This window comes from Armigeres subalbatus, chromosome 1 (assembly GCF_024139115.2).
Source record: "Armigeres subalbatus isolate Guangzhou_Male chromosome 1, GZ_Asu_2, whole genome shotgun sequence".
Taxonomy (NCBI): domain Eukaryota; kingdom Metazoa; phylum Arthropoda; class Insecta; order Diptera; family Culicidae; genus Armigeres; species Armigeres subalbatus.
In genome coordinates, this window is record NC_085139.1 from 158,950,892 (window position 1) to 158,963,913 (window position 13,022).

Below are 13,022 nucleotides of genomic sequence, written 5' to 3' on the forward strand. Positions count from 1 at the left end.
GAGTACAGAAGCAATCGAAGAGCATAGCGATACGATACAATGATCAACACAATTAATTTTGAATTATATAGGAGACAATAATTTAATGGTTTACAACTATGCGGGGAATGCTTTATATTATCAGTAACTTTTTGATGAGTGAGTTTTTATGGTTTTTATAAATTGAAGAAAATATTTATCTGGCAACCATATGCGGTGGTTCTCAATAACAGAGTATATTATATAGAGTTGCGCAAAGAGCATCTTCTTACACTTATTCTGAATGATCTTCTTGTTATTATGTTTGCAACTTTCATTTTTGTTCAACCCTTAAAGTGACTTCACGGGAGTGTTCACTGCTAAAGCTTTTTAATTCGATAACCAAGTCACCCACAGAGTGCAAACACGTGAGTTTCTTGTTGCTACTTTATTGGGGGTGTATTGAAGTTTTTTGAAGCTGTTTCTAGAACAAATCTAATACATTTCAATTCATGCGTTTTTATTCGCCATAAAAATCATTAGGCGATAACAATACTTCCGCCTTACCAACAAGCATGTGTTTACTTTGCTCGATAGGTAGACGATTTGACAGTTCAATAGGTAGATTTGGCTTCACTCTTTGCGTAACTCTATATATGATAGACTCTGCTCAATAACTGTTTACATCAATGAGTACTTGAGTGCCTTCGGCGCCTTTGCCCAGAGTCTATCATAGAGGAATTACACATAAAAAAAAAAAAAAAAAAAAAAAAAAAAAAAAAAAAAAAAAAAAAAAAAAAAAAAAAAAAAAAAAAAAAAAAAAAAAAAAAAAAAAAAAAAAAGTAATCAATAATCACTGAGATGACAAAATAGTTGGCTGAAAATCATTCAAAACGAAAATACCCACAACTCTGCCTTACTACCTTTCAGTCTTTTCTTTCACATTATTTGTTTTGATCTGATCGTTCCGTGAAAGTAAAACGTGTGCCGTGCGTGCGTTCTCCTTTGCTGGAATTATTTTTTTAAATATTTTGGTGAAAATCTATAGTTTTGGCCTGATTAAACCGGATTATGGAGCGGACGTTGAACTACGAAAACAAAGTGATTTTAGCGCCAATGGTTCGAGTGGGAACGCTGCCAATGCGGCTGCTGGCCTTGTCGTTCGGCGCGGATATTGTTTACACCGAGGAAATCATCGACTGGAAGCTGCTCAAGTCGGAACGGCGAGTTAACGGTAGGTTCGATTGTGGATTTTCAAATTGTCATGGTCATCTGATGTGGAATTTATTCAATCTTGACAGACGTCCTCAAGACGATTGACTATGTGGATAAAACAGACGGAACCGTCATCTTTCGGACTTGCGAAAAGGAACGCGGCAAAGTGGTGCTTCAACTTGGGACTGCCAATGCAGCCAGGGCCTTACAAGTCGGCATAAAACTGCAAGGGGACATAGCAGCTCTGGATATTAATATGGGCTGTCCAAAAGACTTTTCCATCAAGGGTGGAATGGGAGTGGCCCTGCTGTATGATCTGGACCGGGCCAAGGGCATCCTCAAAACTTTGGTCGATAATCTGCACATTCCGGTCACTTGTAAAATCAGAATCATGCCAGAGTTGGAAAAGACCATCCAGACAGTGCAGGAACTGGAGTCGACTGGTATAGCGGCAATTGCCGTGCATGGTAGGACGAAAATTGAACGTCCTCGGCATCCGGTGCATCCAGGTAAGACAACATTTTGTTAGCGTCATTTCAGTATTTTTAATAATTCACATAAATCCATAGAGGTAATTCGTGAAGTAGCAAAGATAGCCAAAATTCCGGTTATTGCTAATGGGGGATCGCAGGAAATGGCCAAGCGATCTGATATCCTTAAATTTCGGGATGCGTGTGGGGCTTCCAGTGTCATGGTTGCCAGGGCTGCACAATGGAACTGTTCCATCTTCCGCAGCGAGGGACCTTTGCCCATAGAGGAAATTATCGATCGGTACCTCCGGTTAGCGGTAGAGTATGATAACCCGCCTTCAAATACAAAGTATTGCGTTCAGATGATTTTGAGGGATTTGCAAGAATCAGAAAAAGGAAGAAAATTCTTAGATAGCCAAACTTTGGAACAGATTTGGTAAGATAAACAAATCATTGAAAACATTAGTCTGGCATTATATAAAAATCCCATTCCAGTGATGTGTTCGATCTTGGACAGTATTGTAGAGCAAAGCAGCTGGAATACCACAATGCTGGTATACAGGGACGGAGGCAAGCTTGTCCTCGGAGGGAGGAAGATGAGCAGGACGAAAATTGTCCATCGAAGAAAGTTAAACTGGATAATGGGGTAGACGAGGGTGTTATTCAACACAACATCAGTTTTATCCGGGTAAATTATACCGAAGGTTAGTACTATTTACAACGGTAGTATTAAAACAAAGATTTTAGGTTTTCTTAGGAAATATGAATCACTAATAATATAATTTTTCAGACAAAGAGCTACCGAAAAGTAAGCTGTACCTCTACACAGTGCGAAACAACTTGAAGCTGCCGAAGTACGAGATGATACACAAGGACAAGTTGTTCAGAGCAATAGTTCAGGTGGGAGATGCCAAATACAGTAGCTCTTTCTGGGAGAAGAGTAAAAAATATGCAGAACAATCGGCCGCTATGACCAGTCTGCTGCACTTGGGCATCGTTAGTAAAGAAAATCTGATAGAAAATGGATCTATGATAGGATAAAACCATTTTTAGATTTGATTTTGAGATGCTAAATTGAAATTTTATTTAATTGATATTTCTGTTAAGTTTATTTTACATAAGTGTAAATATGTAGCATACATAGATGTTTAACTAGGAAAAAGCTTAAACAATTACGACATTCAAACTGTGAACTGAACTTTATTATGGACAACCACATTCTTCTACAATCATCTTCGAAAGGTCCTGCTTGATGACTCGCGAGTCTGGTCCGTAGAAAATCAGAGACATTGGGGAGTACTTGGTCGGTGCGCAACATTGGTGGATTCCGGTGAGTTGGCCCTGTCTACGATATTCGTCCACAACATACTGATACTCGGCCGAAAACTTGTCCGGCAATAAACAACTCCCCTTGCAGTAGTTGGCAAAGTATCCGTGAGGTCGAATGATCCAGTCGTCCCACTTCAGAGCCTTGAAATCGACGTAGAACTTCTGCTTGCAGCACTGCTCGTTCGGAGCTCCGGTGCAGTCGAGCGCTCGTCTGCGCAAACGCTTCACGTGGTTCGTCGCTAGGCTTACATACAGGTAAGGGCGATTATAGTCGATGAAATTTTCCGGCTTCTTTTTCGGGTTTATTTTCTGTGCCTTCAAGAATGGTTCTTTTATCTTGTTCTGGTTGTCGTCGAACAGATGGATGGTTATTTTATTTCCACAGCCCGAACAATCCACATAAAGCCGCAAGCTGTCGTTGGTCTTCTCGGAATGCCAGGCTCGAACAGCATTCGTCACGTCTATCTCCTGCCATCCGAGTTTTTCCACCGAAATTGTGTGTTTGGCCACCATGGCTGTGTGTTTGGTGAATTCCTGAGGAGAACGTTCAAATAAAGTAGGTATGAAAGAATAAACAAATATGTTTTTATATTTGTGTGGTTTAAGCATGTTATTATAATATATGTTAATCCCTCCCTTCATTAGTGTTCACGTAATGCATGTGTATGCGTATCTCCCCAAATCAAATCGCCCACCAGCGTCAGCCGGAAATGAAAAAGGATCCTTCTTGATATACGGAATAAACGTATTGCCCAAATCGCGTCTCATCATCATCTTGTCATCAGCGAAATACGCCTGCGCATTGCGCGGACTCGTCGGCAGGGGAGAGTTGTTTGACGATTTAGCACATGCCGACTGGAAGATGCAACGGTGAAAATGTCGTTTGAGGAAGAACTGGAGACTCGTGCTGCAGATATTCCGGAAGGTGGCAGCGTGGAAGGCCAATTAACCGCCATCAAGCATTCTTTATCGCCACCAGCGAGAATAATTTGGGCGAACTGCACACTTGGAGAAATCGATGGATCACCGATGATACGACCTGGAGGAAGAAAGAGGAGCTTGCCATCAGTACTGAGTAAGCCCCTAGTCGACTCATCACAGTCGAGCCATTCCTGCCATCGATCTTCAGCCGTTCCGGTCCTGTGTTTGAGCTCGGTGAAGGGGTCTTCTGCACTCCCTTTGCAGGCAAGTATACACATGAAGGTAACACTTCTCTGCCTGAACAATCTCCGTATTCCAGCACTCTCGGTAGTATCAGCCCCATAGAGACAATAGAAAACCAGGATTTATCGTGTGCTACATTGACCATCAATCCGTTGGTTCCCGTTACTCCCGTTGGTGCCTTTGTGCTATACACGCATCGACCCAAAACATCTTTCCTCCATCAATCAGCGTTAGCAATAAAAACACACAGAATAGTATGTCACAACAGAATCATAACAGAATAGGTCAGGTCCGCATGGGTACGAACGATGGCCTCGGTGCAACATGCGTAATAAGTTTGCATCGAGGCACTCGAGTACGCAGTGCGCCACATGTTTTGCTGATTGCACATTTACTCGCTGGTGGTCGTCCGTTTGGACGACGCGCTAAGGCTCATCTTCTACCAAATAAGTTATTGCCGAAATATTGTCACCGCCGCCCCAGGTGTATATCTATCTATCTCTTTTAGGCATATGTACTTACATTGTAATAATCGATTGAAAACCCAAATATAAGGAACTTCGGTTCCAGTACCAGATCATTGTTGAACATCTCACAAAGATGAAGTGCACGTGAATTACTTGTGGTGGCGCGAATTACGTTATATCCCGCGAGATCGATGGATTGAAATACCACTGAACAGTGCAGTATCTAGCTAAAGCCATAGTGTAACAGACATATATATTTCCCATGAGTTGCTTGTGCGATCAAGCCAAAAAATCGGCTTTCAACAATCCATAGAACCACGTAGTGCCAATAATAACGCCATTTTTTCGTGAAAAACACTATATCTAAGTGATTGCTTGTGAGATGGCATTACGCGAGATCCGACCTTCACAAGCTATGGGGATAGCCGATTTGGGAGAAGTACTACGCACGCAGATATGTGAGCAACAACGGAGCACACGAGATGACATCGCTCATATGAGGAATAGCCTGGGACTGAAAATCCGATCGTTTCATTCGAATCTGGTTACTGATTTGTATAAGCTGAAGAACGAAAACAATCGAATTATAGATGAGTGTAGAGCAACTATTCGTAATATCGAGAGTCAAATCTCTAGCTCTTTGGAGAGACTGAAACGACAGAATAATCTCTTAATTACCGGAGTCCCCTACGTAAAGGGAGAATGTTTGATGAAATACTACCATGCTTGGTGTGATACTCTTGATTACACGAATCCCCGTTCGCCGATAGTAACTATCAAACGATTATCGAGAAGAAACATTGCTAACAAAGAAACATCTGCTATTCTCCTGAGTTTTGCTCTGAGTTCACAAAGGAACACCTTCTTCTCCCGTTATCTACGAACATGTACTCTGTCGCTGATGGATATCGGGTTTTCGTCGAAAAATCGAATCTATGTCAATGAGGACCTTGGACCAAACGACAGAAAAATACGATGGGAGGCGCTCAAACTGAAGAGAGATCGTCATCTTTATAGTGTATCTACTCGGCAAGGCATCGTCTATGTGAAAACAACGTCGACTCAACACTGGATGGCAGTGAACTCGAGTGATATGCTGGACCACCTGATGAAATGCAAAATACCCTTTCCATAAAAGCTACTCTTTTAGTCCTTCCAATCCCATCCATAGTTTTCCGTGTTTCCATCCTAAAAGTTAAAAACATCATAAATACCTATTCCTAGAATACTCATTTCCCTCCAATCTTATCATTTGATCCCGTGTATCCCCTCCTAAAAGCTACAAATCAAAGTTGTTCTGGAGACTGATGGCGTTAACATTGCTTCTTGATGGTGTTTGCTGTTTCTGGAGTTGGAAATTGCTGCTGATGGATTGCAAAATGCTGCTGCTGGATTGGAAAATGCTGTTGTTGGGTATGCTGTTGTCTGGAGATAAAATGCTGCTGCTGTATTTGCTACCTAATTGCTCAAATGTTTGATCTCTATTTCTCTATGACTTCAATCTTTTTCGCGTCATTCATATAGTTATGCTGATCGAATTAATATTTATATGTAAAATGATAGTGCTCAAGATTTTCTTTCTACAAACTGTCCTTGATCATCCAGAACTAGATAATGGCTAATAATTCCAACCGTGATACCTCAATGAACTGGTGTTTGCCTGGTGTAGTCATGAAGTCTGCTCTATTACCCGAAAAAATTTCTATGGCATGTGTAAATAGCCAGAGCATTTGTGCTAGGAAGCTAACAAAGCTAGATGAGTTGAAAGAAATTCTATCTTTATCGAACGTGGATGTCATGAGCGTGAGCGAAACTTGGTTGAACGAAAAAGTATCTGATGACGTTATTTCCATTGATGGGTATCGAATAGTTAGAAACGATAGAGTTGGTCGATTGGGAGGCGGCATTGTTGTGTTTATCAAAAAAGAATTCAAATTCAATGTTCTTAACATTTCTGAAAATGATCCTGGTATAATTAACACTGAGTTTGTCATTTTAGAAATTATTACTAACGGTTTCAAATTTCTAATAGGTGCTTTTTACAATCCACCAGAATTAGACTGCTCTAGCCTGATAGATTCAATACTTTGTGAATATGGAACTGCATATAGCTTTATTTACTTATTAGGGGATTTCAATACTAATCTCTTGAACATTGATTTGGCCAAAACAAATAGATTTTTACACACGCTGCAGACACACGGTTTCGGTAGTACACCCGATTCTGTTTTTACACGGATTTTTTTTACACGGCCGTGTAAAAAAAATCTCATACAAAATTTTTGCAAAGTTGCTCTATTTTGCATAATTCGTCGAGAAATCATAAAACTTTTTTTACACGGATTTTCAAATTTTGAACTGAAAACTTTTTTTACACGGAACGCATCCCCCGTGTAAAAAAAGAATCGGGTGTATTGGAAATGAACCAACGTATTTCCATAATAATGGACATTCGCAGCTTGATTTGTTTCTAACCAATGAACAATCAAGTGTTCTTCTTTTTAATCAGATTGAAGCACCCGTTTTCTCCAATCATGACATTATATTCGTGTCACTAAAATTTTCAAAAAAACAAGCTTGCGATGTATATCAATACCGCAATTATAATCAATTCAATATAAATCAATTGAATGGAGCCCTTCGAACGATTGATTGGCCTAGTTTCTATAGAATTAATGATCCCGATAACTTAGTAAACTTTTTTAACTCTGTGATAGTTAACTTACATAACACTTTTATTCCGTTGAAAACATCTGTTTCCAAGCGTAAATCTAATCCTTGGTTCAACAGTAGTATCGCAAAGGCTATAATAGATCGAGATTTTACATTCAAGCTATGGAAACGTACAAAAAATGATGACCATAAAAGGTTATATAAAAGATTGAGAAATAGAGTCAATTTTCTTATACGCATTGCAAAAGAAAACTACTATTCCGAATATTTCAATCCCGAGCTACCCTCTAAAGATCTCTGGAAACGACTTAAAATTGCAGGAGTTCAAAAACAAGTGGAAAGACCAATTATCGATGCCTCGTCTAATGAAATCAATGAACATTTCATGAATAATTATACTAATTCCGCTTCTATTTTCAATCCACAAATCCAACAACAATGGAGTTCCTTTAATTTTCAAACTGTGGTTGAAAATGAAATAATCAATGCTTTTTTTGAAGTTACATCTAATGCTATTGGTGTGGATGAAGTGCCTTTGAAATTGTTGAAGCTCATTTTACCATCTATTATAACACAGGTTACACACATCTTCAATTGCATAATAAATTCAGGTAAATTTCCCAAATCGTGGAAAATAGCTAAAATAATTCCAGTTAAGAAAAAATGTAGAGAAAACTCACTTAATAACCTGCGTCCCATAAGCATATTGCCATGCTTGTCAAAAGTATTTGAAAAAATTCTTAAAAAACAAATTTGGTACTACATTAATGAGAATAATCTTTTAACTCCATTTCAATCCGCAATCACAGCACAAAAACTGTAATGTTAAAATTTTTGGATGATATCGGATTGATTCTAGACAGAGGTAATTCAGCTGTTTTGCTATTGCTCGACTTTTCGAAGGCATTTGACAGAATTTCACATAATGTACTTTGCAGAAAGTTGCGAAATGATTTCGGGTTTTCGAGAGAATCAATTTTTCTCATAAAATCATATTTACAAGATCGGGTACAATCTGTATTCAATAACGGTGAATATTCTAATTTATTACCAATATCATCTGGCGTTCCTCAAGGGTCTATATTGGGTCCAATTTTATTTTCCTTGTACATAAACGACTTACCGAGCGTTCTTAAGCACTGCAGAATTCAGATTTTCGCAGACCGCGTACAGTTATATTTTGAGTGTGACATTTCAGATTCTGATGTTTCCAATAAAGTCAACAATGATTTGCAAAGAGTGTATAATTGGGGATTAATAAATAGTTTAACACTAAATGTTGATAAAACATGTGCTATGTATGTTTCAAACGGAAATGATACCAATCGACCAACATTAATGTTGCATAATGAAATAATTAATTATGTTGATTCTGCAAGCAGTTTAGGCTTTCTAATACAATCCAATTTGAAATGGGACAAATATGTATCACAACAATGTGGAAAAATCTACTGTAAATTACGAACACTTCGACAGACAACTGTCTTCTTGCCTGTTGACACAAAACTAAAGCTATTTAAATCTCTCATTCTACCCCATTTCATAGCATGCGATTTTCTAATTATGCAGGTTTCATCGGTTACTTTGAATCGTCTTAAAGTTACACTTAACGCTTGTGTAAGGTACGTTTTCAAATTGTCTCGTTTTTCTCATGTTACGCATCTTCAAAATCTATTATTAGGCTGTTCATTTGAAAATTTTAGTAAATTACGCTGTTGTCAATTACTTTTTCGGCTATCTATTACAAAAAAACCTGGCTATTTACATTCCAAACTTAATATCTTGCGAAGTACTAGATTCAAAAAATTTGCTATTTTAAGACATCATACTACAAAGTACGGTAATAGCTTTTTCGTTAGAGGTGTTACTTTTTGGAATTCTCTACCCAACGACTTAACGCTAATAAGATCGGAGGCAGTTTTTAGAAAGAGATGTATTGAGTACTTTAATCAGTAAGTTTTTGTAAGTTAAATTTGTTAAAAAATCAAGCTATTTTTGAATTGTGTACCCAACCTACAAAGAAATTATGTTGAATTGTAGCACTTTCTCTTTAAATGAAATTCATTGTAACATTTGAAAAGACAAGACGTCTTAAGTTACGTATTAATAAATAAACAAACAAACAAACAAACAGTCTTGTTCTGACTCCAAAGCTATGCGTTCCAATACACTTCGGTGTACACTGAAATCTCCCTTTAGCAACCTGATGCTCAGGCACTGCTAACTTCATGGAATGGCTTAAGGTCGGGAACAAAGAAGTATCAGAAGTTTTTGATCCGAATGCTTAGTCCCCGGACGGACTATGTGACCTCTTCTGTATCATCACTAGGACGCACGCTTGCCGCTAGTATTGAGGAAGCCCCGGATCCCCCCAACGCAGTCGAGCCGTTTCCGCCAGCGTTCATCAGTCGTCCTGGTCCTGCGTTTGGGGCTAGAAATGGGGTCTTCCGAACTCCTGTGTTCGGCAAGTATGAACAACATTCAAATGGGTCTGTTCCTAAAGCTGCACTGTATTCTAGTGAACAATGTATCTCGCATATCTCCACGCCCTCCTATTCGCCCATCGTCGCTTGCTGGCCAGTCGCCTCTGCAGAGTGTCCAGGATGCACCGCAATAAGCTTCTCGGGAGATTCTTCCAGTTCCTCTATCTCAGTCGCGCCATCTGCTGCCAGCGTTCATCCAAGTCGTTCTGGCCCTGAGTTTAGATGTGGATTGGAAATCTCCCAGCACGTTACTCCAGGCAAGCACCTATACAACAATGAACATTCGCTGCCTGATTCGGATCTAACTTCCAGCAGTTCTCCGGTAGTATCATCAACCAGGTCGATCGATCGCGACACCGATGATCTCTTGATTTACTACCAAAACGTAGGCGGTATCAACTCAGAGGTAGACAGCTATCGTCTAGCAACATCAGCTCAGTACTACGATGTTATTGTCCTGATCGAAACTTGGCTTGATGATCGCACACTCTCGAGTCAAGTGTTTGGTACTGAATACTGTGGTGATAGCGATTAAGTTAAAAAAAAATAATAAAATAAATTAAAGTCGAACAAGTATTTAAATGTACTGAAAAAGCTAAAAAAGAAGTATATTCAAATCCGCCCAGCACGTTGTTGGGGGTGTCGTGACCGATCCGACCACCGCTCCTAATCGGAGCGATTGCCGCTACCACCGAACGACAATCTAAGTAGAGAGCAGTTCTACCCGCTCTCTGACTTGATTGTCATCGGGAACTGCTTCCTCCGGCGGCATTTCGACCAGCAGGGGGCGGTGCCACCCGCTTACCCGCTGCCTACTACTGCCACCGGGAACACGGACCTATTCCTATAGGTCCACCGCTGCTCGGACCTACTCCTGTAGGTCCTGGTCCAGGAATGGGCACTACGCTACGGTAATCTCCGCCCAGGTGCAGGGCTCACCGTTGATGCACCTAAACACATCGGCCAAAAATTCAAATTGTTTCTACCATTTTACTTATATCTATAGACATATGAGACATGGTCCGGTAGTGATGGGTTAACACTCCATTCGTGCCATTCATACCTTGTTGCCATATTTTACCATGAATGCATTCACGTTCATTAGGTGCAATATAATTGCCTACTTTTTGGCGAATTGCCAGCAATATGCACTGAGCTTTCAAAGCTTGCTTACATCACATGTTAAAGAATTTGTGATATGCAAAGATTTATAATAAGTGCCTTGTACTTCTTTTTTAGCTTTTTCAGTACATTTAAATACTTGTTCGACTTTAATTTATTTTATTATTTTTTTTAACTTAATCGCTATCACCACAAATACGAAGCGTATAGGTGTGACCGAAATCCTGAAAATAGTAGGAAATCTACTGGTGGCGGTGTCATCATTGCTGCACGGCGTGGTTTGAAGGCAAGGCTAATTGGAAATTCCACGTGGCAATGTTTGGAGCAAGACTGGATATCCATCCAATTGAACAAGAGCGCCATTTTCCTTTGTGCCGTGTACATACCTCCAGATAGAACACGTGACGTTGACTACTTAGATACCCACTGCCGTTCTGTCTTCACCGTAGTCGAGGGTATGGCAGCGGCGGATGAGCTTCTTGTCATTGGCGACTTTAATCTTTCCGGTGTTTCGTGGAGACCGTCTCACAATCGTTTCCTCTATCCCGATGGACATCGGTCAGTATTTCACTCGGGTGCTTTGCATCTTCTCGATGACTACAGCACGGCGATGCTATCTCAAATCAATCATGTAGCGAATGAGAATCAACGTTGCTTGTACTTATGTTTTGTGAGCAAGCAAGATGTCGCCCCGTTCATCGCCGCAGCTCCAGCTCCCATGGTTAAGCTCGTCCCTCATCACCCTCCTTTAGTTGTCCGAATTCCGGTGAGCCTGTCCAACGAGTTCAATGTATTTCCCGCTTCCGTATCATACAACTTTCAGAAGGCCGATCATCAAATCATTGTCGACGTACTATCTGGTATGCCTTGGAACGCTATACTTGCCGATAATGTCGAAAATACTGCGTCGACTTTCTCGCATATCTTGGCATACGTTATTGACCGACATGTTCCCAAAAAAGTACACAAGAATAGCTCTCTTCCGTCCTGGTACACTCGGAAATTAAGAGAACTTAAAACTGCCAAGAGAGCCGCCTTAAGGAAATACACTAAATACCGCACGTTTTCCTTAATGGAACGTACACACGGTCAAGCAGTTTGACCAACATTGACTCCACCTCTCGTTTATTCAAACATCCATCAAGTTTTACCAACAGCGACACGAACAATCAATTTATTGGACCAACAATATCACACACGAACGACCGAAGTGCCAACTTGAGTACCAACCATCAAAAAATATATGGGGGTTTGTGCAACTTCACTACAAATGCTCAAACATGTTCGGCGAACCTTGACTCCACCCCCGTCAACTCAAACCAAAATCAAACCGTTTTAATTTTTTCCAACCGAGCCGCCAACTGTCAAATGGTTGTTCGAACAACTTCACACACGTTCAAACTAAGCAGCAACCGAAGCGTTTTCTTGGGGGCGGAGTCAATGTTCGTCAAACTGCTTGACTGGTGTGTACGTTGCATAAAGGATCACTACGTCAGACTCAACAACGCCTATAAACGGGTCAGTCGTGTATGCTATTCCCGATATCAAAGTAAGATCCAAACCAATCTCAAAACGCTTCCTAAACTGTTTTGGAATCATGTCAACAAGCAACGCGGGGAATCTGGCCTACCTTCCTCTATGACATTTCAGGGCGAAACTGTATCATCACTGCAGGAGATCTGCAGACTGTTTTCGCTAAAGTTTGCTGACGTTTTTACCAATGAACAGCTTACCGACAACGAAGTACATCACGCAGCAGACAATGTTCCCCTATATGGCCATGTACTAGGTGTTATCGACATCAGCGAAGAAATGGTCTCTTCTGCTGCATCAAAACTAAAGTCATCGATCAAACCTGGTCCTGATGGTATTCCATTGAATTTCCTGAAAAGACACATTTCCAGTTTGCAGTATCCGTTGTTCCTCCTGTTTCGGCTTTCCTTATCCAGTGGCATCTTTCCTTCATGTTGGTAGGGGAAAAGTGGGTAAAACCGACACCCTAAGCAACTTTACAGTTCCCCAATCTATGAAGCAATTTTCCGGTCTAGAAATTTCATACAAGCATACTTTGGCTCTTCATGCATCAGTCCATGAGTTCTCAGGACAATATTTTTTTAAAAGAATTTGATTTATGATGAAAA

At 40.3% G+C, this 13,022-nt stretch overlaps 2 protein-coding genes across 2 annotated transcripts in view; one reads left to right on the plus strand and one right to left on the minus strand.

Annotated features, from left to right (window-relative positions):
* Positions 1-891: 891 nt before the first annotated feature.
* Positions 892-2,841, plus strand: LOC134205415 (tRNA-dihydrouridine(20) synthase [NAD(P)+]-like). Its single transcript, XM_062680644.1, has 5 exons — positions 892-1,192; positions 1,260-1,682; positions 1,743-2,079; positions 2,139-2,347; positions 2,434-2,841. The coding sequence occupies exons 1-5, from the start codon at positions 1,030-1,032 to the stop codon at positions 2,682-2,684; spliced, it is 1,383 nt and encodes a 460-aa protein (XP_062536628.1). The 5' UTR covers positions 892-1,029; the 3' UTR covers positions 2,685-2,841.
* LOC134205417 (inhibin beta chain-like) overlaps positions 2,835-13,022 on the minus strand; it is a 66,803-nt gene continuing 56,615 nt past the window's right edge. The window contains exon 4 of the mRNA XM_062680646.1: positions 2,835-3,506. Coding sequence (XP_062536630.1) covers positions 2,847-3,485 — 639 coding nt within the window. The 5' untranslated portion in view covers positions 3,486-3,506 and the 3' untranslated portion in view covers positions 2,835-2,846. The remainder of the gene's footprint in view (positions 3,507-13,022) is intronic.